Here is a 23,159-nt window from a genome sequence, read left to right as displayed (position 1 = left end):
CCAACGACTCCATTCTGTGATCACAGGGAGGTTGAACATCGTCGGCACGTTCCAACAGCGTGGCATCCACATGGCAGATGCTTGGGACAAGCGTGGCGCTCAACTTTACGAGTCGAGACGTACATACCGATCATCAGAAGCAAATCGTCTTTTAGATGCCGAAGTGCTCCAAAGTCCTGACTCCTGACGGAATACCCCAGAGTGATGGCGTGCGAGCTGGAAGAGGAATTTGGAGAGGATCCTTACCAAGATAGTGTCCTTGGGTGAGGCTGGTTTATAGACAGCGATAGACCTACCTCCCGGTTCTCGTAGATTGCATGTGCACCGTCGATCATTGACTGCAGCTTCACTTCCCAAGAATTTCCCATCCTGATCTCGTCATTGAGCACCCTACGCAACATTCGCTTGACTGAGTCGACTCTGCAATGGCGGATGAGAAGCGTCCAAGCAGCTTCGAGGCGACGAGCGAGCCTGCTTCTGACACTCCGAGGGCACCAGTCAAGGTGAAATGGAATCGATCGACGCTGTACAACGCCTTGATCTTGGGCGTATGCAACTTTTGTGCACCGGGAATATGGGGTGCAAGTAGGTGCACGCGCAATGCACGAGTATGTTAACATGCTGACCCCTTCAACAGTGAACTCGCTTGGCGGTGGAGGCCAGCAAGATCCATGGCTTGTGAACGCCGCCAATGCTCTCACCTTCTGCTGCATGGTGCTCACTTGTGCTTTCTCCGGAGTCTTCGTGAAATACCTGGGAATCAAATGGACACTCATCCTCGGAGCTGCGGGATACTGTCCTTATGCTGCGGGACTCTATTGTAACAATCGATACGGTAGCTCATGGTTCGTGCTGCTGGGCGCCACGCTCTGCGGGCTAGGCGCTGGGATATTCTGGATGGCAGAGGCTGCGATCGCGTTGTCCTACCCCGAACCTTACAACAAAGGCAAACTTCTGGGCATTTGGCTCTCATTCCGCATTGCCGGGCAAGTGCTCGGAGGAGCGATCAATCTAGGACTCAACGCAGAGCGCAATCATGCGGGATCGGTGTCATACTCTGTGTTCCAGGTGTTCATAGCTCTCCAGGCACTCGCGCCCTTTGCCGGCCTGCTCTTGACCGTGCCGCACAAGGTGCAGCGAACGGATGGAGTCACTGTGTCTTGCTCCATCAGCAAGGACGAAAGCATCCGGAAGGAGCTTTGGGCTACAGCGAAGCTCTTCGCCGGCAGGAACTTTCTCCTGGTCATCCCGCTCATCTCTCAGGCGGTCTTTGCAGAAGCCGTCTTCTTCACCTTCCAAGGCTTATGGTTCACGGTTCGTGCGCGTGCCCTCGGCTCTTTCTTGTCCGGATTGATGGCCATGGCGGCTGGCAACATTCTCGGCCTCTTCTTGGACAACAAGAAACTCGCTGTCAGGCTTCGCGCACGCGGTTCGTTTGCGCTGATCATGACCCTTCAAGGAGCTTGGTGGATATGGGGGACTGTCCTCGTCACACAATACAACAAACGCAGGCCGGTATATGACTGGGTCGATGTAGGCTTCGGAAGAGGCTTCGCGTGGTTCCTATTCATGGTCGGCTCCTTCCAGACCAACTACATGTACTTGTACTTCGTCGTGGGAAGTCTGGCCAAGAATGATGCTGAGATTGTGAGGTATGCGGGCCTTCTGCGCGGAACCGAGTCGGCGGCACAGGCTGTATCGTATGGTCTTGTGAGCGTCAGTACTATGGGCAGGTTTGGCTGCGTATATCTCAACTTCGCATTGTGGGCGGTTTCCATTGTTCCCGCTTGGTTCGTGATCAAGGACATCGGCATTCGAATAGGGTACATCAGAGACAAAGTTGAGATCGATAGTCATTCGTCGTAGATGTCGAAAAAAAAACCGGCACTCGGGAGAGAAGTCTTGGCATCGGCCCCAGTTGGTGAGGGATCTCTTCCGTACTCTCACGGCTTCAATGCTCCTACAGAACCAGGCGCAATTCTGCTGTCACTGCCCAAGGCCTCCATGAGCTGTTTAAGTCGCCATAACATCCCCCAATGAAGCTACGATCGTTCACGCCGATTCCGAACTACCGGCCTCAGCCGCTGCATGTCGAGAACGGGATACCTCAGGCTCAGAGAAGAGCACGCAGCCTTGCGAGCAAAGAGCATGTTATAGGATAGTACATACGGCGTTAGCAAGATGGTCTGGTCTTCTTCTAAGCCTGAAAGCCAAGTCGAGAATACAGGGCCGCCCAGAAAGAGCTTCTGCACGCTCTCCACCAGGACAAGACGAACGAGCAATCTCCTAAGATCTCTGCGCCATATGCGTATGCTTGTGGACTGGAGTGGCATTGATCGAAGAGATACCCACGCAAAGAATTCCTACGTGCAATCCTTGCTGCATCAGATCCCACCTTATAAACCATCTCCTAGAAACCTCGAAGCAGCACCGATATGGCTACTGAAGTGAATCAGTAGCAACACGAGAATATCTTAGAGACTTTGATATTGTTCATCACTAAACATTATTAGAAAAAATGTTTCCATAAAGTAAGCCGCCCCGAGGACCTCGGGAAGATCATATCAGGCTACGGGCCATCAGGCTTTGATCAATGACGATATGGGCCCGAGCATTCAACGACCTTGCTGCCAGAAAGGCCTTGAAAATCGACGAGGTGGCGGGTCGGGTTCAGGCTCTTCAATAAAGCTTGCGGCGAGACTGATATGTCCACGCCCTCCTTCGACATCGATATAACAGGGCTGCAGCGTCGGCAGACTCCATCACACGGTCGTGGTTTCAGCGGCTGCAGCGTTTGTGGTAGTGTGATGGTGGCTTTCATCCGCATGCGACGCTCGAGGAGCTTCAGTTGCAGCAGCAGCAGCAGCAGTGGGCACCTCTTCCTTGGGCTCCCGAATAGGGCCACTGGTGCTGTCATGATGGCGATGATTGTATGCGAAGTCCTCATCATAGTCACGAAACTTGAGACCGAGGCGGCCAGGGTCAATTTTCCGATGAAGAAACATGAAAATCATCGAATAGAAAGGCTTGGCGAGCATGTCGCAAACGCCGTAGTAGACAGCTTCGGAGTCAGGCGCAATGAGATTGCCGCCTTCGGATACGCCCCAGCCGATGGGGTAACAGATCCAGATGATGAATTGATAGATGGCAATCATCAGGTAGACTCTGTGCACGTCGTGGCCCAGATGTTTGGCATACTTCCGCCCTCGTCCGAAAAGGCCCCCAAACACGTAGAGGAAGGCGGCGCACCCGAAGGCGAAGAATCCCCACTTATACACTGTCTCGGTGACGGCTCCAACGAGGCCGCATACGATCATGACTTCGTTCATGAAAACTATAGCAATTTTAGCTAATCTCTTATTATATGAACCTCCAATCGGGAACTTACGAATGAATAACAGCGTTGGAGCCGGAACGCCAGCAGTCAGAAGCATAGTCAGCAGGAGGAGTGGCGTCGTAACGAACCAGTCGACATAACGTGTCCAGAAAATTTGTCGATTGTCGCCTCGAACTTTCGGGTCATTTGGGCGGTACAGCGAAGGGCTTGGCTGCACACCGATAGGCGTGAATCCGAGATCTGAGCCCATAGCATAGTAGGAAATGCTCGCGACGAAATTCGCTCCCGCGAGCAGGTAGAAGAAAAGGCGGTCGGTACGAGGTCGAGAGTGCGATGCTAACAAAATTACGAGTCCAACGGAGCCCATGAATGCCGTTACAGCATAATAGAACTGTGCTGTCATCAGCTTATTGTAGTGATCCTCCAGCACGATTGGGACTTACGCTGGATCCGGCGCTAGTGATGTGGATTTGAGCTTCTCTGTTGTTGGCGATTGGAGGATTGTCAGATACAGCGCTGTTGCGCTTCGTGAGGAAGTCCATGTTGCGTTGATTGGGTGTCTAGACGGACGACAAGTGCGCCAGAAAGAGACACAGGAATTGACAACGGCATGCTCGGAGCGGACACGACTTCTCTATATCAGTAGTATCTTAGACCGAGCCGTGTTCTCAAAGAGTTCGCACATGAGCCGAGACGTCTATCACTGTTTCAACGCAGCAAGGATGCTAGAGTCCGTAGCAGCCTCGGACTGTTTGACTTCGGTGCCTGACAGCATGACAACGAGCCGGTATATCGCAAGCCAATCATGGGCTGTTCAGAGTCAAGCAAAGCAAGAAGACAACCAGAGACCGAGAGACGTCCAAGTAGTCGAAGGAGACGTCCATATGAGGCTGCTTCGCTTAGTCCTTCAATGAGAACCCAGCCAAGGTATTCAACAATAATAATCAAGGCTCCACTTGTCGCGTACGTATTGCCAAGCTACCAATGTCGCCTGCACTTGCTTAGTAGACCAGGACTGCCAGCCAGCATCACTCAGAGGAGCCGAGCGACAGGAGCCGAACGGAGGGAGGTCTCTGCCATGACCAGAACTGCCTGTGAACAGGAAGACGTGACGTGCTGTGCTTTGTCTCAACGGACGTCCAGAACCTGGCTCGGAGGAGCTTGGACTCCAAGAGCGCACACGCTGGGATGGGAGCTCCGCAGGTTAAGCATGGCCATGGATATACGTACGTCCTCAAGAAGGAGCAAGCGGTGGGGAGGATGCAGCACGAAACGCCAAGCACTCATAGCTCGGTCACCTGGCGACAAAAGGCCGTGACTTTGGCGGCGATACTAGGCAGTCAACCCAAGTCACTTACCCAGACAGGACATCAGATTGTATGCCGGACCGTGATAGCTTAGAGATGCAGCGTGGCCGTCGTCTGGTCTACCCGCGCATCAGAACAGAGTTTGACTTCACGTCTCGAATGCCGTCCGGGTCGCCGATGCCCGACACGATCTTCCGTGACAGGTTCGCCAAGGAATGCGTGTTGTGGTGAGTTGGCTTTTGAAACCGGGGTATGCACGAGTTGAAACATGAGTCGAGCGCGGGTTGGCGAAGGACGTGTAGACCGACCTTCAAGGCTTGGGAATGACTCGCGGTTTGAAGCATAGCATAGCGTAGCATGGCATTGCTGCTGCTGAACTGCATTCATCATTGAGAGGACAAGTAAGCAGCTGTCCGCGTGACTTGTCGCTTGTATTCCTAGGTAATGCTTTTCTCAAGCCTCCGGAGTAGCGTCGTGGGCTTGCATCGTCGACGAAACCTGAAGGAATTCTGCATGACGTGGCAGCTATGCGTATGGTCCACGAAGGCGAAAAATGCCAGAATTAGATGCATTTGTCGGATGTGGAAAGAGGAAGAGGAAGATGAAGCTGCGGTACGAGATTTGAGTAGGGAGGCCCATACGTACCAGATTGTCAATACAGCACTTCTGACCGTAGCGACAACAACGCAATCTTTGCTCCTTCAAGTTCTTTTTAATATATCTTTTTATATAGAGGAGTTATAGCTTAACAATATAGAACAAAAATACTTCAATTTGTATCTATTTTTAGAAAATAATAAAATTTCTAGTCGTTACCTATTGAATTTATAGACTATATAGCCTAAAAGTCTAATTTAGAAGTTTAACAATTTTAGCATTTTTGAGGCCTTAGCATACTATTTTTAGTAATCTAAAATCTAGATCTTATAGTTTTACCTTATAAAAATCTAAATCTAAATTTATATATTAGTATATAAACTATTAGTAATATAATCTAGAAAGGAATATTATTTTCTTACTATATTCTCGTTAGTTTATCATTTTATTTAGAAGAGCTATAGCTTAGTAATATAAGACAAATATACTTTAACTCTTATATATTTTTAGAAAATAACTAAAACTATTATAGCTATCTACTGAGATTAGCCTAAAACTCTTAGGTAAAGATTTTAAGATTTTAGTATTTATTAAGCCTTAATATACTATTTTTAGTAATCTAAAACCTAGACCTAAAAGTTTTACCTATTATAAATATATTTTAAGATTCTTATTTTAATACGCTTACTATTAGTCTTAAAATCCTAAAGCGAATATTCTTAACAATTGTAGGCTTAGCAATTTAAAGTTTACAATTCTTAAGAATATTCTTTTCTAAGTTATAAGACTATTTATAGCTTATTTAAAGTAAAAGCTCTAATATAGATTTCTACTAGGTAAAACTATTAGGTTTAGGTTTTAGATTACTAAAAATAGTATACTAAGGCTTAAAAAAAGCAAAAGTCTTAAAATCTTTATTCTAGAATTTTAGGCTAATCCTAGTAGATAGCTATAATAATTTTAGTAATTTTCTAATACTAGATTAAAAACAGATTATTTTTGTCTTATATTACTAAGCTATAACTCGTCTAAAGAAAAAGATATACGAAAGGGAACCTAAGAAGAATTTAAGTTTTAAATTCTAGATTATATAACTAATAGTAGCTATATTACGAGAGAAATCTCAAAATAGATTTTTATTAAGTAAAACTATAAGGCCTAGTTTTTAGATTACTAAAAATAGTATATTAAGACTTAAGAAAACGCTAAAATTCTAAAATCTCTAACTTAGAGTTTTAAGCTATATAGCTTATTAATTTAGGAGGTAACGACTAGAAATTTTAATATTTTCCAAAGATATACATAAATTAGAGTATCTTTGTCCTATATTATTAAGCTATAACTCCTCTAGATAAAAAGATATATTAAAAAGAACTTGTAGGGGCAAAGATTGCGTTGTGAATTCTTCATTGACAATCTGGTGTGTATGGAGCTCCGTCTTTGAGGCGAGCGCCAAGCCATGACATGACGGACCCGGGTCTTGCACGGGGGAATGACCGAGCCACCAGCATTCTTCCAAACCAGATCTTCGTAGTCGCCGACCCACATACTCTCCAACACCCTCTCCTCCCTATCCAGCCTCACCAAACACCCCAAAGCCGACCCATTCATAGACGCTACGCGCTCGGCCGACCTGATATTTCTCGGACCTGCGTAGCATTGACGATGCTACGTGTATGCTGTTCAGACTGCCGGCGCATATCGGGGACAATGCCACCGGGAGAATGAACTGAGCAGCACGAGGAAGACATGATCCACAGCTTGTGCGAGGAAGCACATGCAAGAGATTGGGTTCCTCGGTTCTTGGGTGGATACTGGATACGATGAACGCGCAACGGCGCCTATATATCAAATGTAGGCGTCACGATATCACACTATCCTAGAAGCTCTCGTCCAGCGACTGCGGTCTGGAAAAGGCCCAACCAGCGAAGTGCCCAGCATTAATTGGATGGTATATACCAGAGCCAAAAGAAGCGATTTCGATTCGTGGAATACCCCTGGATGGTCTTCCAACGAGCTTTATCCTTACTTGAAAAAGGTACTTTCGATCACCGTTCATTTCCAGTGCGAAAAGCTGACCTCCTCCAGTTCGAGACTTATCACGGGCATTCTTTGGGCACGTGTAAGATGGCGCCGAGGGAGAAGGGAGGGGTGGTCAATGGCACGCTAGGAGTATATAGGATCCAGAAGTTGAAGTTGGCGGATTTGAGCGTGCCGCCGGCGAATGTTGGGGCGAATACGAACAATACTGCGCTGATGATTGGGGAGAAGGCGGCGGATGTTTTTATGAAGGAATTAGGGATCAAGGCTGCCTAGGTTGTAACTAGGTCGATTGCTAGAAATTTTCGAGTTTGGGTGTTGGGTGAGGTTTTGAAATCGTTCGACTTTGCTGGCTTTTTATAATTTTTTACTAACTATAAAGTACTGCCTCGCAAAAACTTTTGCCTCGGTCGTAATGCCGTCGGCTATCAAGTTAGACTAGAAGTAAAGCTCAACACGATTAAAGCGTTCACTTACTCGGGCAATCATGCCGTTGGCACCTCTTGTCGCACTCATGACCAATCGCTTGCTGTCGATCGGGAATTGGAATGTGACTGACTCGAATGACCATCAAGCATTCTCGCCCGTACGATACCAAGTGTCTCGACTGGGAGTGGGTAGCAGTCATCATCTTAGCAGTCCTCCTGACAGCCGTGACCACGAGCCTCATATTATCTTTGCTGCATAGGATCTCACCCGGTTCATCATTGCAAGCCACTCTCTACCAATCACCCTTCGCCCTCCTCAGCCCCGAAATCTCCAAAATCTCTCCAAACCTCTCATTCCCACGCTTCACAAACCTAAACGGCACCTTGCCAGCCCTCATCTGAATCGTAATCACAGTACCCATACCATTCCTCAACAACTCTCTCGCTCTCGCATCAGCTTTCTCCCAAGCCGCGATCTTCTCCGCTTGGGAAGCCTTCTCGAACTCGGAATCGGAGAGATAATCACTGACGTCCAACTCCACGGACCAGGTCTTGAACATGACGGCCAGAACAGCGAGGATCTCGACCTGCGCGAATCGTCGCCCGAGACATGAGCGGTAGCCTTCGCTGAAGGGGACGTACGCTCCCTTGGGGGGTCGGTAAAGCGATGCGGCAGTGTCGGGACGTTGATCTGGGCCGTCGAGGTCGAGACCTTCTTCTTTGTCGTACGTGTCGTCTTCTGTATTGCTGTTTGTCTTTGAAGGATCGAGAAGCCAACGCTCGGGGCGGAACTCCGAAACGTCTTCGAGGGAAGTGTGGGGCCAGTACTGAGGATTACGATGGACGGCTGCAGTATTCAAAGTCACGTAGCATCCTGGAGGTACAACGACATGTCTTCCGTTGAGATTGAGTCCCTGTGGCTTGTCCTTGGCAGTGCACTTGGGGATGCCAACGACAGGGGCGACCAGTCTCAGCTCTTCGTTCATCACTGCACCGCACATGCTGCCAAACAGTTTCGGCATATCTTTGTCATAATCCCACTCCGAGACTGGACGATCACCGAGGATCCGGTCCAGATCGTCCTGCAAATGCTTCTGCGAAATCATGTGCATGGCCAGGAAGAGTGTCGAGAAGTGGATCGTGTTCGCTGCGGTTTCGTGGCCAGCGAGAATGAAGACAAAGGAATTGCCCATGATTTCTTCGTCAGTCAGTAACTGCTTGGCTTGAGCTTTCTCCACGTCGCTGTTTAGGACGTCTTCTGTTTGGCCGGAACCCTTGACAAGTGCTCCCATGAGGTCCATGCCTTCTGTGCTCTCTCCGCGCTTCACTTCTTTGCGCTTCTCCTCATACATCTCACGCATGTATTGACCCCATTCCGTCAATGATCGTTCGGCTCGCTTGAGGCCTTCAGAAGGAAGCCGCTTCATAAGCCATCGAGGAAGCAGCATGAGCGGGATCAAGCTATGAAGAAGCGTCTCGAGAGCATCCTTGTAGGTCATGGTATGTCCTGGGGGAATGGCGGTGACACTCTGCTCATGAGGCCAGAAGAGCTTGACTCCGAACCCTGCCCGACTGATGACATGCAAGGACAAACGCATTGCCTCGGTGGCGACGGTCCATATCGTGCCGCTGTCAGTCTTATTGCCGCCGACCCAGCCAGCCATCATACTCTCGGCCTGCTCAAGAGACTCCTTCCACACTAGACAATTGTTCTTCTCGGTGAATGGAGGACTGGTAATCTTCCGGTGATGGCGCCAGTTGGCACCCTCCGTGGACACGACATTCTTGCCAAACAAATCGACGCTGGTATACAGCCATGTCGGCTTAGGAAAATCATTCCGTCGGGCAGTAATTTGGCTCGTGCAATCTGCATCTGCCACCAAGAGAGTGTTGGCGCCAGGAGCCACCAACAAGATGATGTCAGTGCCAGGCGCCTTGAAGAGGCCCTCATATTTCTTATCCCAGGGGAACTCAGGAACGAGGAAGTCAATCCAGTCTTTCGTCCATGAATGAGGCAGCTTCCGTATGAAGGGCAGCCATAGCTTGTGGGTGACCAGCCAGAAGCGGTTGAATGTGTATATCGGGATCGCAATGTATGGGATTCCGCTCTGTTTCGCGAGCGCCAGGTTCTTTTGGAAACATCGTACCGTGTTCGCGATGTAAGTCACCACGACGGCGATGCAGCCAACAAGCACAGCGTAGGGGATCATGGGTGAAGATGTGCTCAGCAGGAGATGGAGTGCAGATCTCAAGACGATCTACAAGTGAATAAGAATGGCTTGAACAAGTCGTTGCGTCATGTCGTTCACGTTCCTTCCACGAGTCAGACGGGCGGCTATGAGGTCGAGTAATGCTTTCTCCGTGGATAACAGTGGTCCAGAACAAAGCACAGTTTTACGAGTCCTGTGGACCTCCAGAGAACAAAGCGTGGGCTTAAGTTATTGACCAGCAAAAGTCCAAAAAGCTCGTCCGATAAAACTTGACGCCACCGACAAGCGGCGCCCAGTGTATCGGATATCCTGATTATTCACTCACCCACGATCATCCAAAAGTCAGCGCCGACCCACCCGCCTTGCCGCCAAGCGACTCCTACCATCCATTCGACTGCCCATTCTTTTCTGTCTGCCCTCTGACGTCTCGTCACATCTCGCTAAGCAGTCATACGTCGATCTTCAGTGATGATCCCGGCACCGCATCCGTCGCAACGATGAAACCTCTAGTGATGGGGTCCACAAACCTGTGGATGGTGTACACGCTCTGTAATACACTATGTATACGACCCTTTCAGGCGAGCTCGTTGTGTATATACAAGGCGGAGTTATCGGATACGCTGATATCCCGCCTACAACCCGCCAAGCTGCTTAATATTGCTCGGATATCCTGGTATTCGGGTATACCCGATGTGTATCCATGGGTGTACACCAGTATAATATACTATGTACACAACCTCCATTTCTCAGGGGCTGTAAACCCACAACACTAGAAACCTCGCCTGAACAACTTTCACTCACCTCGCTACCACCATGCTGGTATGACCCACCCGAGTGAACCCTACCCTGTCCCGACGGGCAAGCGATCTCACGCGTGCAAAGCTTGGTGCTCGCTTACGCTCCCCAGTGCCGCCGCCGCATCGCAAACCTGTCAGATCATCCGACCGCTACTAGCAAGCAAAGCAAATAATGTGTGTATTGTATTGCACACACGCTGCCACCGAGCCTATCATTTGCCCCAGCCCTGATTGCTGGCTACCGGATGACCGTACTGTACAATCCTCGACGTGGGTGATGAAAAAAGCAAATAGACGACATCCGAACCCCGTCGGCGTCCTAGGGATAACTTATTTCGGTGGAGTAATAGACTCAGAGCATGCTTTCCCGTTTGCTTGCAGTAGTAGACTTGACAGTAAGATTCTACTTTCGCGTCGCGTCTACTACCTTCTTCTCCGCTTTCCGTCCACAAACAATCACTTGTTCCTCGATGATATCTACTTCGCAAAAAATGTGCATCTTCATTCAAGATCCCACTACTCAGAAAGAATCACGTCCAAAGATGGACAGACTTTACGAAGTCACTCAATCCACAAACCATCACCAGGCTCCCTTAATCCAAAGCGATGAGCCGATACAAGAGGGACCATATGAGAAATTCCTCCAAACAATCTCAGACGACATCATGCACTACCTATCGACGCATCAATCCAAGAAGCAGACTCAGAATCAAACTCCTTCCTGCCGAAATCGCATATCAAAAACGAAAAAGAAAAGAAAAAACGACAAGCCTCCAAAACTACCTAAAACGGAATGAAGGCACATCTCTATAATCCTCATCAACATCAACATCGGATCATCTCCAGCACGTCAGCGCTCCCAACATCGACCATGCATTCTTCTCTTCGCATCGCATCGCACCTCACAATCCACAAACCTTTGATACCACCAACCATCCCACAAACAAAACCTTGCTTTCTCTCTAGCCAACCAACCCTACAAGCAAGCAAGCAAGCAAACAAGCAAACAATCCTATCCGATCCATACGAAGAAGAAGAAGAGAAAATGCGTCTCGAGTCGAATCCCGACCTAGAGAGAGAGAAAAAAAAATCCCATTATCCATCGAAGAAACAGTACCTTGTCTAACAGCATAGACGGACAAAGAGAGAAGAAAAAGAAAAAAAAAACTTCTCTCTCTCTCTCTCTCGGTCTCCTAGTAGATAGATAGACACAAATTCAATCTTCTTATAAAACAACCGGATAAGGATCTCGGTAGTGATAATAATAATGAGAGTTCGATTATTAGCATGCTTTATCGAATTCATTATATAACCTCTTAAAAGAATCCTAGGATATATAGATCCTAGTTAGTTAGGGCAAGGGGGCTAGAAAGAAAAAAGGGCAAGGAGTTAACCGATAATAAGAAAAGCATAAAGAAAGCCGACTCTTATTAAGATTTTTTATACTATAGGAATAAGAATAAATAATAAACGAAGAAAAAAAGATAAAGGGGTAAAAAAAAGAAGAAGAAAAATTCCCTTCTAACAACAAAATCTATAAAAGAATAGAAGAATAAATATATATATAACTATCGCACGTTATATAAGTAGACCTACTATAGAGATCTTAATACAATACAACACAATACAACCTCCCTATCTTTCCCTATCTAGCTATCTAATATAAATATCTAAAAAAAAAAAATTAAGTAATGGCAGCATCGCATCTTAGCGAAAAAAAAAATCAAAAAATCAAAAAAAAAAATCAAAATGGTATCGTGCAGTTCTCCAAAAAAAACCAAACATTTCAGAAAAGCAAAGCAAAAAAAAAACAAAAAAGAAAAGCGAACAGTGTTTGTAATATCAATCCCACCAGGGTCCTATTGATGTTGACGTTGATGTTCAAAATTTCGATCGATCATTCGTTGACAACATGAGATGAAAAAAAAATTGTCTTTGGGTCATGAAGCTCGTCCGCCGCCGCCGCCGCCGCCGCCTTCTTCTACCATTGGGCAGAGAAAAAAAAATGTACAAGTGAAGGACGCAACGTGGCCGGGTGGGGAAAATCTGAAGTAGTAGGTAGGTAGTAGATCATCTCTTTCCTCTTCTCTCTTTCCTGTTTCTTGTGATGGTTCGTTCAGTTCAATCCTCCGCTTCTTTTTGGGGATAAAAAGCAGCTCGAAGCTGGAAAGTCCTCTCTGTGTTGAATGTGGTGTCTGTCAATCAAGTAAGGGGTGGTCGGTAGGGCTGTCTCTCTCTCTTCCTTTCTTTCTTTCTCTTTCTCTCTCCCTCGTCTCGTATCGCTCGCTCACGCGAGTACCCACTCCGTACCGCGCTTCAAAAACTTGTCCATGAGAAGTCCCAGATCTGCGAGTACGAAGCGGCAAACAAAGAAACCAAAGAACTCGGCTGCGTGGCGAATGCTCAATTCGAGGCCGACGTGCGTAGGCGAGGAGTACTTCAGTCCTGGGTCTTCGACTTGACGCGCGATTTGATCTGTTTCACAGGGCATCACGTTAGCCGATGTTCCTCGCGTAACAGTTTGGAGAGAGGTGTTGGACGACGCTAGGCGAAGCAGGGATATCGTGCATGCGCGTCATGTGCCGTACATGCACGTACCCAACCGACCACTTTGCGTGATGCGGCCCGACATAGGCAATGCCTGAGTCGGTGAGAGCCCTCGCTTCGACTTTGGGGGCGGTCTGCGGATGTTCAGTGTGGATGCGCTGACTTACCTAGTATTTGCACGCCGTCGAACAGTCGGGCTAGGGAACCCATGTATTCCTTGTTCGGACCTTCAAAGACAAGATTCCGCGCCTCTCTCTTGTTGCCCCGACGTTCGACGGGCACGAAGCTCGTCATTGGCACTGATTGCATAGTGTACATCTCTTTCTCGCCATTTGGTTTCGTGCTCGGCACTTGTGCGCCACCCGAAAGAGGTGTGCCGGAGCTCTTATTTCGTAGCTTTCGCCACGAGGTGAGATAACTCTTACCAGAATTGCTTTTCGCAGCCTTGTCGGCCACGCCAGTCGCATCGGACGATGATGTGCCTGTGGAGCTTGCCACGGCTGAAGCATCTTTGAACATCCCAGCAATTCCATGCACGCCCACATCGCTACCAAGCTTTTTGATGAGGCTCTGTTGTACCCGTTCCATGACTTCTTCAAAGCTTTGCAGCTCTTCCATGACCGCATCTGCATCAAACGTGTCGACGCCTGCAAGGTGACCAAGCGCTGCCGTCAGCAGATCACAGTTTGCAATCTTGTCATCCACTAGCTTCAACTTCACGCCTGATGTCTCCCAGACCTGGCGAGACACGAACAGGTTCGCGGTCAAGAAGCCGCCGCGAGGGTGGACAATGGTCGAGGAGAGTGCGCGCATGAGCCAAAACGGTCTCAACAAGAAAGACTCCGGACACGATTCTAGGCCGGCTGGAAGTGGTGAGCTCGGCGATGTTGGTGACAGAGGTGTCTCTGCCGCCGTCAATGCGGTATCGAACAGATGATAACCACCTCCGAGTTTGTGATTCTCAACCGCCGCGGGACCATAAGAGGACAGCTGGGCTCTTTGCGATGCAAGCGGGTGGTGACGTCTGGCGGCAAAACTCATGAACGTTGAGCTCATAGGCGTAGCATTGGACATGCCTGAGTCGACATCCGGCGACGCGAGGAGGATTTGATGCTCTGCATGCTCTCTCAAGCTCACAGAAGATTTGTTCTTTCTGAACAATGTAGGTCTCGTGCCAGGCGGCAGATCACCAGGCGCCTCTTCATAGCTCGGTCTGTGGTTAGTTGTCGTTGACGCGTCATAGTCATCTAAGTTTTTGTCAGGCGCGGCGTGAAGCTCGAGCGATGACGGTGACAGCAGAATATGCCCATGCTGCGTCTCAGACACCGTACGCTCAAGTGGCTCCCCGAGTTTGGTGAGGTCTAACTCATGAGCATTAGTTTCATCGCCTTCCAGAAATGGACTGGTGGTATGGTGAAAAGTCGAAGCTCGTTTGCGAAGGGCATGCTCTCTAGCAGTCTCAATCTTAAGCTGCTTAGCATTCATGCCAGAAAGTCCGCGACTTCGAACATTCGATTCACGTCGACTGCCCGCATTTGGAGGCTGCGGAAGTGATGACCTTGGCGGCGGAGCTGGTGGTGGCGGGCCTGACGGGGGCGGTAATGCAGTACTTTCTCGCAGCGCTGCTGGTTTGGACAGCCTTCCCGAGAACGCGTCCTCGGCAACTGTGGACAGCGAAGTCGCTGCAGTATCACGATTGGAGACTTGCGAGCTTTGCCAGGTGCTTCTTGTATAAGCACTTGAATCAGACTGTCGCGGTATTGCAGACTTCGACTTGAGATCGAAGTCGAAAGCGCCGCCATAATCGCTGGCGAGTTCATCTAGAATGCGCTCCTCTTCTTCATCCTCTTCCGTGGTCATCATGCCAGAGTGAAACTCGCCCGGCAGTATTTCTTCAATCTCAGATGCCGGGACCTGGATCGAATCCTTTGGCACGTGCTTTGGCGGAGGCTTGCGCTTTGTGCGCGCATCCAAGTCGGGCTCAAAGCCTTCATCATAGGCAGCTTCCACAGCAGCATCGAAGGCAACATCGAAGTCAGCATCGCTCTCGCCGCTGAGTCTTCGAAGGTGTTTCCTTCGGGTGCCTTGCAGGGATGACCTGGAGTGCACGCTGTCCGACGACGAAGATCCGGATTCGTCAAGTGGGTCCAACCATGATGTTGTGTCTTTGCTCCCATCACTACCCGCACGTTGCCGTGAGGCTGTTCTTGGCCCCTCCGTCCGCTGTTCTGGGGATTCATTCCAAGAAGTCTGCGATTGGGGCTTCAGCTTGGGCGACTCGGCGCTTGTTGGTGAAGGCCTCTTTGGCGATAAGGGTCTTGGCATATATCGCGAGTCTTCCGGCAGCGGAGGCGGGAGATGTATTGACGTGGTTGCCAGTTCCGGCTCCGCGCCTGCCACAGCCGGGGCTTGGCTGTCATTCGCTTCAGATGTGAAGCTAGTCTCCACAGCCTCCATGGTGCGCGCGAAGAAACTGTCCCGGTCGGTGCCAGAGTAGGACAGACGCGGCGCGTCTGCGTGTCCACGTGGTGTATTCGAGTGTATGCCTCCATCTTGCTCCTGCACTGCCCCATTCAGAGGACTCACTGGTGCTGCACGCAACGACCCACTATCACCACTCATTGGCCGTGCAGGCAGAGGTCTCTCGTCTGCCGTGGGCGGTCGCTCCTGCACGAGCATGTTCAACTCGTCCATGCGGTTGCTGTATGTCACACGGATGGCATCCAGCTTCCGCTTGTCGTCTTCGCCGGAAGTGCGCTCCATCACCTGCGTCAGGAGGTCACAAGCATCACTGTACGCTTCCAACGCGCCCTCGTAGTTTTGGGCATTGTCTAACAGCACGGCTGTATTCGCCTTCTGTAACGCTTTCGAAAGCATTGCTTTCTTATCTCTCTCCGTTCTTTCCCTGTTACGCGGCCGTCGATGGCCATTGCCCTCTGGCGCCGTTGTCCTCGGTCGTTGTTCCATCTCTAGTCGCGACGTTGCGCCCTTCTCCCGCACGTTGTGAGAATTGATAGCCTCAGCCTTGGAGGTCTGAGCGATGGTCACAGGCGCAGATGGATTTCGCACCATGACCACTCGCTTTGTCTTTGCCATGCCGTACCCGTCATCGAAATAGTCTCCGTGCACGTAAGATGGCCCCAGAGGCGTCTCCAAAGTCTGGCTCGTTGAAGGTGACTCTGTATCATTGGAATCCGTCAAAGCTGGCGTGGTGTGCAATGGTGGCAGAGCGGTAAGGTGGCCGGCTCGTGCCTGTGGTCTCCTCCGCTCCGGACTACTAACTGGAGAGTAGGACGTGGTCACATTTTGTCGTTGCGGGCTCGAGCGCGGCGATGCATCAAGAGCGTTTGGGGGTTTCTGACGAGGCGAGGTATATGTCTGGCCACGCAGGGAGGTGAGTACAGCACCGCTGCTAGAGCGTTTGCGTCGAGTATTAGCAGAGAGTGACGCCACACTGGAGTTGGTGGAGTGTGTAGAGTGAGAGTAGCGATTGACGCTGGCCAGACCAATGGCTTCGCTGGCCGAGGGCAGTAGATCTGGGCCAGTGTTCGAAGATTCGATAGCACTGCTTCTCCTGCGCTTATGGAAGTTACGGTCGTTGTTGGACATGGGTCCGCGGCCAATGGCAATACGAGAGTCCGTATCCGGCTGGGTGTCCGCGCGCGACAACGAACCTGGCCGCTTGAGCGTCACAACAGAATCGGCAGTGGATAGATGGCTCTGTCGGTGCGCGTGGAGCTGGTGCTGGTCGAACCTCGCCGACGAGTTGGCCGCGTCAAACGTGCCTGGCTGTGAGGATGAAACAGCAGTACTGGCGTGCATGCTGTTTCACAAAGGCACTCCAAGCCCCCTCTGCGGCCCTATAATAATTCAGTGCCCACGAATCTGCCTCCGCAGTGCGCAGCGCACGCCTCGACAAGGCCAAACACTCCTGGGTCCAGGCCGTCGCTCGTTCCTCCTCGGACACTGCAGCCCTGCTCATTCAAGTAGGAGTGTCGCCGCGCGGCGGTGCGCTGCTCCCGCTGTGCGCAGATCGGGGTGCGGCACTTGACTCGTGAAGATGCGCCTCTGCCCAAGCGTGGTGGTTGAATTCAAAGGGTCCAGTGCCAATCCCGCGGTGAGGCCGGATCTCTGGGGAGTGGTGCTGCAAAGCGTGCAGGTACAGATGTGCAACAGCGGGCGTTTGCAGCACTCGTCGGTGTGTGGTGTGACGGGATGCGCAGCGCAGCGTCGACTCAGTCCATACGGTGCGCTCGCTTGTTTCCTATTCCTCCACCGCGCAGCACGTAATCAACATGGACGCCTACTGGGCAGCCATGACAGATGTATGTCGGCGTGCGTGCGTGCGGACGTGCGTGCTCAGATATGGCTCCCTGGTGCGCGCAGTGTGATTTTATCCACACGCCTGCTCCGCTCGGTGTGCTACAGTACCATATGCCTTCCGCGCCGCTAAACAGCGCTTGTTCCCAGATGCCAGATGCCTGTCGCGTGGCCCAGCAAAGTGCCAACTCAATCTGCTCGCGAGCAAGTGAATATGGCGTCAATAAGGATGGAGGTGACCGTGTGCAGACTCGGCGACCAGGGGCGATGCCTGCGATGCACGAGGAATGGAGCCGGTCGCGTCGCGAGTCCCGGCAGCGTGCAGAGGTTCTGAGGTGCCAGGCGCGGCGCAGTGCAGTGCCGCTTCGAGCTGTGTCGTTGTCGTTGTATGCAGCGCAATCGCCTCCACGTGGACCGATGCGTGGTCTGTAAGTTATGAGCAGGCTGGCAGTTGTTCGGAGTGACGCGCAGCTCGAGATGCTCGCTGCGCACTGCGCGATGGTGGAGAAGCGCTGGCAGCCAGGAAGCTCCTTGTTGTGGCCAGCTGCACAGACCAGCCCCAGAGTCGATGGGTAGTCGAACTCGATACTTCTAAACTGTCAGGTACCCCTGGCCTCTAACGTACGGTTACGTACCAAAGTGACCAAACCAACGTCTAATTAATGTAGAGAACTTTCCGCTGTCTACATAACGTACTGCTACTACAAGCGCGGCCGCCCACTGTGCTCCCCTTCGCAGCACCTCGGAGCATGTCTCCTCCTCTGCCCGACTGCACCCTTCCTGCGCTGCGCTGCACACAGTATCTGCCCCTGAACAGCTCGCGTCGGTAGCTGCATTGCATTTACCGGCGTCTTCGTCCGCTGCTCGACGCTACCATAGCTTCAGCCGAGCACCAGCATTCTGCCGCTGTCCACTGCACATCTGTCAATCGCTCAGCAGGTGCCAAAGTCTCTTCGCATCTGCCTGTCACAGGGCAAGAAAATCGCTCGACTGCACAGGCACGGCTCCCGAAATGGACCTTTGAACCCCTGTGCGCCCCTTTGATCGCCTTCTGCCGACACGAATCAAGACCAGGTGGGACCTTGCAGCTGTACTGATTTCACTCGCCCTCACCTCTCCCGTCAAGGAGGTATTCTGTATACAAATGTACATCGACTTCGTTCCTCGCATGCTCATCATCAGACATCGAATGGCGATCTCGTCCGATGCGCGAGAGCCTCCGCATGGAAGCGCGATGCAGGCTCCGTGCCATCCATGAAGATTTCGTGGTGTGCTTCTCGAGCTCCCCGATGCCCTGCAGTCACGACAACTGCTATCTTCGACGCGGCTCCGAGTCTGTCCTTTTTTGGCTTTCATCGGAGCGCACAGGTGTCTGCCATCTTTTGGGCCAAGCTCCAGTTGCTTCTGGAAGCACATCCTTGTCTATCGATATCGCAATTTCAATTTTCGAGAATGACTTCTACTACTGGAAAGTCTCTACCCATGTACGCACCAGACTCCACGCTACACTGTTGAGACGCACTCCACATAGCTGCAGCAGAAAGTGCCCCGGAAGCAGCCAATAGTCCGGCCTGCTTGCGAGAAAACCCATGTCACCGACCAATTGAGAGCGGTGAGCGATTCCGCATTGCAGTCATCTGAAGAGCCGCATCAACCTCGTGCAGTAGCTACGATTTCAGATGCAGCCATCATCGTCGTGTATCTGCTGCTCACTATGACAGCACTTTGTGTCCACCATCATGTGGATTGATGACGCCACCACACCTCTCACAAGCGTCGAGACCGATGCCAAGTCACAAATTGATAAACATCAACGTCTTGGCCAGATCCAAAACGCAGGCGGTGTGCTGAATACAGTCGGTCTATACTGCTTGACCTGCGCTAGGCAACTGAGCGGCTACCTGAAAAACTCTCCCTAAAATCTCTGGCGTGTAGACGGAGTGCACAAGGAAATTGTTCATTTGCACTCAACTCACCACTTCGGCTTCGTCGATAGATTGATGTAGAAATCTTAATAACGTGAGAACGTCGGTGTGTGTGGTTTGAAATTAAATATAATTAGGCCCGCGGCTTACTCCACGCGTTCTACAAGGTAGTGCGGGTGTTTCGGTCAAAGTCACTTTGAAAGTGAATATTCTATCGTTCAGGTTGGTGGCTTTCTCCTCGAAGCGACAGAGTTTGGCAGGTGGTCATCGGCTTGAAGATTCCCTCCGCGCTGCCTGCTCGACCTCTGTTTGCAGGACACGCCCAACATGTAATGCAAACGTACGATGTCGAACTCAGAAGTAGAGAAGCAGATAAACATGGCCGGCTCGGCGGCTGTGGCGTGTGTTGCGTGTCGACGACTGAAGGTGGGTGTGGTGCAGCCGAGCGAAGACCCGAGGAAGCATGAGCATGAGCATAAGGCCATGAGCATTGCCTTCCGGCCACCGTAGCACTACGGCCACCGGAACTTGCTGACTGTGTGTGATACAACTAGATGCGATGCATCGGCTTGGAATCTGGATGCTGCGATCGCTGTGCCAAAGCTAAGCGAGAATGCACCGTGCTTCCTTCACGCCGTGGCTGCCAACAGCGCAGGTCTTCCGCGAGACAACGCCATGGGGCAGTGTCTTCGAGAGTGAACGGCACACCACACCACGCTTCTTCTGCCACCTCAATCAACAGCAACAATGGACGGCACGCTAGTTCCTCCTCAATCGGCCTGTCGCGTGCGGACTCTGGTCATACAGCTTCCCGTACCACTGGCATGCTCTTGGTGATAGGCTCGCCTGGTCGGAGCCCCTCCAAGAGCCACGCACCTCAGAGCCATGAAATCTCGTACAGCAAAGACACCAATCTTCGCAAACAATCGAGCGACGTATTGTCTGACTCAGCACTCGAAAGTCTGGTTCGTTTGTACGTGCTGCACATGTCTACTGCTCTCCACCCACACTGACCCCTTCGACAGCTTCAGCCAAGGACTGATCTACTTTGTGCCGATCCTGGAAATCACAGACCTTGACGATGTGCCATTCTTGATGACACATTGTAGGCCTTTGGTATACTGTGCGGCATTGATCGCAGCCAAGTTCGCGCCCGGAGCAGGCCACTTGTATGACCAAATCGTGCCGTATGTCCATCATTTTTTACGCTCGCTTGAGGGACCACTTGCGCAAGATGAGGAAGTCATCTGGATGCAACTCCAAGCCTACGCAATTCTCTACGCCAACGGGACTGCTGCCGACATTTCACATCCAAAACCCGAAACAGAAGATACGAGACGACTCAATCACTGGGTACTGAAAGCCTCCATTGAGACGTTTGCTTTGCGTCTCAGCTTACACCAGTCTTTCAGCGAAGTGAGAAGACTGGTCCAAGATGGAGCACTCCACATCGACCAGACATTCGCGTTCAGGAAGTACGTCTACTGGCTATGGCTCTTCACCTTGAGTCATCACTTCAGCTTAGTGACCGAGTCTCCCCCATCCATACGAGCGGACTACAGCATCCGAACAGCCTGCTTCCTCCTCTCACAAGTTGAGAAACCAGGAAGGATCACACGAATGCTAGCAGAAGTCGATCTCTGCATGCTCTGGAACGCAGCAGGCCAGTCCCTCCCAGGTCTTGACGAATGGTGGTGTCCACCTCCCCAAGACCAAGACCCAGAACAAGCATCCCGAGTCCTCGACGACGCAGACGCAGCTCTCGATGTCTGGAGCCAAAGATGGGGTGTCCACGGCGAACCCAACGCCACTTACCCAGGCCTAGACGTGAACAACAACGGAGTCGTCCTTTTCCACTACCTCGCTACGAGATTCTGGCTCAGAGTCTTCTCCATCCGAGTCATACGAAGCTCAAGACTCACAGCCAACTCCGCATTCCCACAAAACCAATCCCTCCGCCAACTCAACGTCAGCCTGACCCTGAAATCCGCCGAAGCCGCCGAGAAAATGTGCAGATGTGTCCTCGAAATCCCAGTCCACATGCGAGATTCGGCGAAACATATGGCCGATTTTGGCTTTGCGCTGGTGGCTTTTTGCGGGATTTATATTTTGAGGATTTATGAGCTTTTCGGTGCGGCCTTCCCCGTGCTGGAATCGCACGTCAAGACTGTGGAGGAGACGGGGAGAGTGCTGACGGAGATGTCGGTGGGGATTAATCATGTTCCGATTATTTATGGAAAGAGGGTGCTTGAGAGGTTGGAGGAAGTTAAAAGATCTTTGGCCATGCAGGTTGTGGATCCGAGTCTGGGGATGCGGACTGCTCAAGACGTGGATTTGCGGTGGATTGATGGGTTCTTTGCGAGGGTGTGAGCCCGCTTCTAAAGACTGTCTGGTGTCTTTGATATGTTTAATGGATGGCGACATCGATGGTCGATCCTGGGTTCATTGCTGTGGCGAGGGCCAGGATGCAGTCGATGGAGATATGTGGATGTGATGATTCGCAACGTGAGCCGCTGTAATTGTATGTAAAATAGGAGCTTGAGTAGTTCGACAAGATTTCATTATAATGCCATGGTCTTTGCGAACGTTTTTGCCCAGCTATACAGCAAGGGAGGGCTCTTCCGACGCTAGTGAACGGCCATACAGCAAGGGAGGGAGCAGGGGTCGGCCGACCTATAGTCGCTCGCACGCGTGCGACTATTAATAACTTACCAAATAGTGCGATTATTATTAAGTCGCAAGGCATAAACTCTTAGGCATCAACCTATATAGATTTTGCAGTAGAACTTAGTATAGAATAGTATAGACCTATACTAACAAATCTTAAATATCTACCCTTCTAAAAGCAGTTTCTAGCTCTGCCTCTTCTACGTATTCGTTATAGGTAGGTAGATTGCTATTCAAACTATCGCTTATAGCCTTATAGACTACGCTTTATAATAGCACTATAGCATTAGCTACTACGGCGGCTTCTTCTTTATCTATTGTCTTATTCTGTTTAGCTATAAACGTATTACCTGCTAGGGCAGTAGTACGCTTCCGTTTCTTAGTAGATAGATCTAGCTCCTTCCGAAGGACTCGATAGTTAAAGTAGATAAAGATTAGCTAGTTAAGTCGCTCTATTGTAAGCCGAGAACGAAGCCTAGTCTATATTAGCTTAAGGGCTAAGAACGTCCGCTCGGCGGTAACAGTATTAGTAGTAGTAGTTTAACAAAGCCGCAAGGTATAGTCCGATAGTAAAGGTAAGGCAGTAGCTCTATAGCTCTAGAAGAGCTTTATATTAGTGCTATAGCGTAACTAGTACTCGTTAGAAGCAATAAAGGCGTTTCGCTAGTAGATATAGTCGTAGAAGTCCGACTTAATCGATAGCTGCTTGTCTACTTCTAAGGTTATTAAGCGCAAGGCGTTAAGGATAATCGCTTACTTAGTAGGTAATAGTCTAGCGCCTTAACTAACTATAGAAGGGTTAAGATAATAGGCCGCCTAATAGTGCTTATTTACCTATCGTAAGAAGCGCTCTTACTAGCCTATAATCGTAGCTACTAACTTCCGTATATTAAGGACAAATTAGATACCTTCGAGTAGCTCTCGGATTAGTAGTAGACTCGTATTAATCTGCTTCTCGAGAGTAGCTTTATAGCTAAACTACCG

At 50.4% G+C, this 23,159-nt stretch overlaps 6 protein-coding genes across 6 annotated transcripts; 2 read left to right on the top strand and 4 right to left on the bottom strand.

Annotated features, from left to right (window-relative positions):
- Nucleotides 1-70: 70 nt before the first annotated feature.
- Nucleotides 71-2,451, top strand: MYCFIDRAFT_189158 (uncharacterized protein; the record flags this gene model as incomplete). The annotated part of the gene is made up of 4 exons (XM_007929950.1): nt 71-119; nt 499-585; nt 638-1,823; nt 2,415-2,451. The coding sequence occupies 4 exons, from the start codon at nt 71-73 to the stop codon at nt 2,449-2,451; spliced, it is 1,359 nt and encodes a 452-aa protein (XP_007928141.1).
- A 311-nt stretch (nt 2,452-2,762) lies between these two features.
- On the bottom strand, nt 2,763-3,879 carry MYCFIDRAFT_35403 (uncharacterized protein; the record flags this gene model as incomplete). Its single annotated transcript, XM_007929741.1, has 3 exons — nt 2,763-3,334; nt 3,389-3,728; nt 3,781-3,879. The coding sequence occupies 3 exons, from the start codon at nt 3,877-3,879 to the stop codon at nt 2,763-2,765; spliced, it is 1,011 nt and encodes a 336-aa protein (XP_007927932.1).
- A 3,914-nt stretch (nt 3,880-7,793) lies between these two features.
- On the bottom strand, nt 7,794-9,919 carry MYCFIDRAFT_189156 (uncharacterized protein; the record flags this gene model as incomplete). Its single annotated transcript, XM_007929949.1, has 2 exons — nt 7,794-7,888; nt 8,134-9,919. The coding sequence occupies 2 exons, from the start codon at nt 9,917-9,919 to the stop codon at nt 7,794-7,796; spliced, it is 1,881 nt and encodes a 626-aa protein (XP_007928140.1).
- Nucleotides 9,920-11,541: 1,622 nt separating this feature from the next.
- Nucleotides 11,542-11,819, bottom strand: MYCFIDRAFT_176119 (uncharacterized protein; the record flags this gene model as incomplete). Its single annotated transcript, XM_007929948.1, has 3 exons — nt 11,542-11,599; nt 11,630-11,692; nt 11,725-11,819. 3 exons carry the CDS (start codon nt 11,817-11,819, stop codon nt 11,542-11,544), a joined length of 216 nt encoding a protein of 71 aa, XP_007928139.1.
- An 811-nt stretch (nt 11,820-12,630) lies between these two features.
- Nucleotides 12,631-17,085, bottom strand: MYCFIDRAFT_87510 (uncharacterized protein; the record flags this gene model as incomplete). Its single annotated transcript, XM_007929947.1, has 2 exons — nt 12,631-13,191; nt 13,431-17,085. The coding sequence occupies 2 exons, from the start codon at nt 17,083-17,085 to the stop codon at nt 13,004-13,006; spliced, it is 3,843 nt and encodes a 1,280-aa protein (XP_007928138.1). The 3' UTR covers nt 12,631-13,003.
- Nucleotides 17,086-19,793: 2,708 nt separating this feature from the next.
- MYCFIDRAFT_87509 (uncharacterized protein) lies at nt 19,794-22,079 on the top strand. Its single transcript, XM_007929946.1, has 3 exons — nt 19,794-19,934; nt 20,063-20,481; nt 20,534-22,079. Exons 1-3 carry the CDS (start codon nt 19,854-19,856, stop codon nt 21,876-21,878), a joined length of 1,845 nt encoding a protein of 614 aa, XP_007928137.1. The 5' UTR covers nt 19,794-19,853; the 3' UTR covers nt 21,879-22,079.
- Nucleotides 22,080-23,159: the final 1,080 nt, after the last annotated feature.

This window comes from Pseudocercospora fijiensis, assembly GCF_000340215.1.
Source record: "Pseudocercospora fijiensis CIRAD86 unplaced genomic scaffold MYCFIscaffold_6, whole genome shotgun sequence".
Lineage (NCBI taxonomy): Eukaryota > Fungi > Ascomycota > Dothideomycetes > Mycosphaerellales > Mycosphaerellaceae > Pseudocercospora > Pseudocercospora fijiensis.
This window is presented reverse-complemented; position numbering and strand designations above follow the sequence as displayed.

What these genes read in the sequence shown, in the direction of transcription:
- MYCFIDRAFT_87509 (XM_007929946.1), top strand. Translation starts at nt 19,854, where the DNA reads ATGTCGAACTCAGAAGTAGAGAAGCAGATAAACATGGCCGGCTCGGCG. An exon ending in TTGCGTGTCGACGACTGAAG is followed by an intron (nt 19,935 to 20,062) that starts GTGGGTGTGGTG and finishes TGATACAACTAG; the next exon opens with ATGCGATGCATCGGCTTGGA. An exon ending in CTCGAAAGTCTGGTTCGTTT is followed by an intron (nt 20,482 to 20,533) that starts GTACGTGCTGCA and finishes CCCCTTCGACAG; the next exon opens with CTTCAGCCAAGGACTGATCT.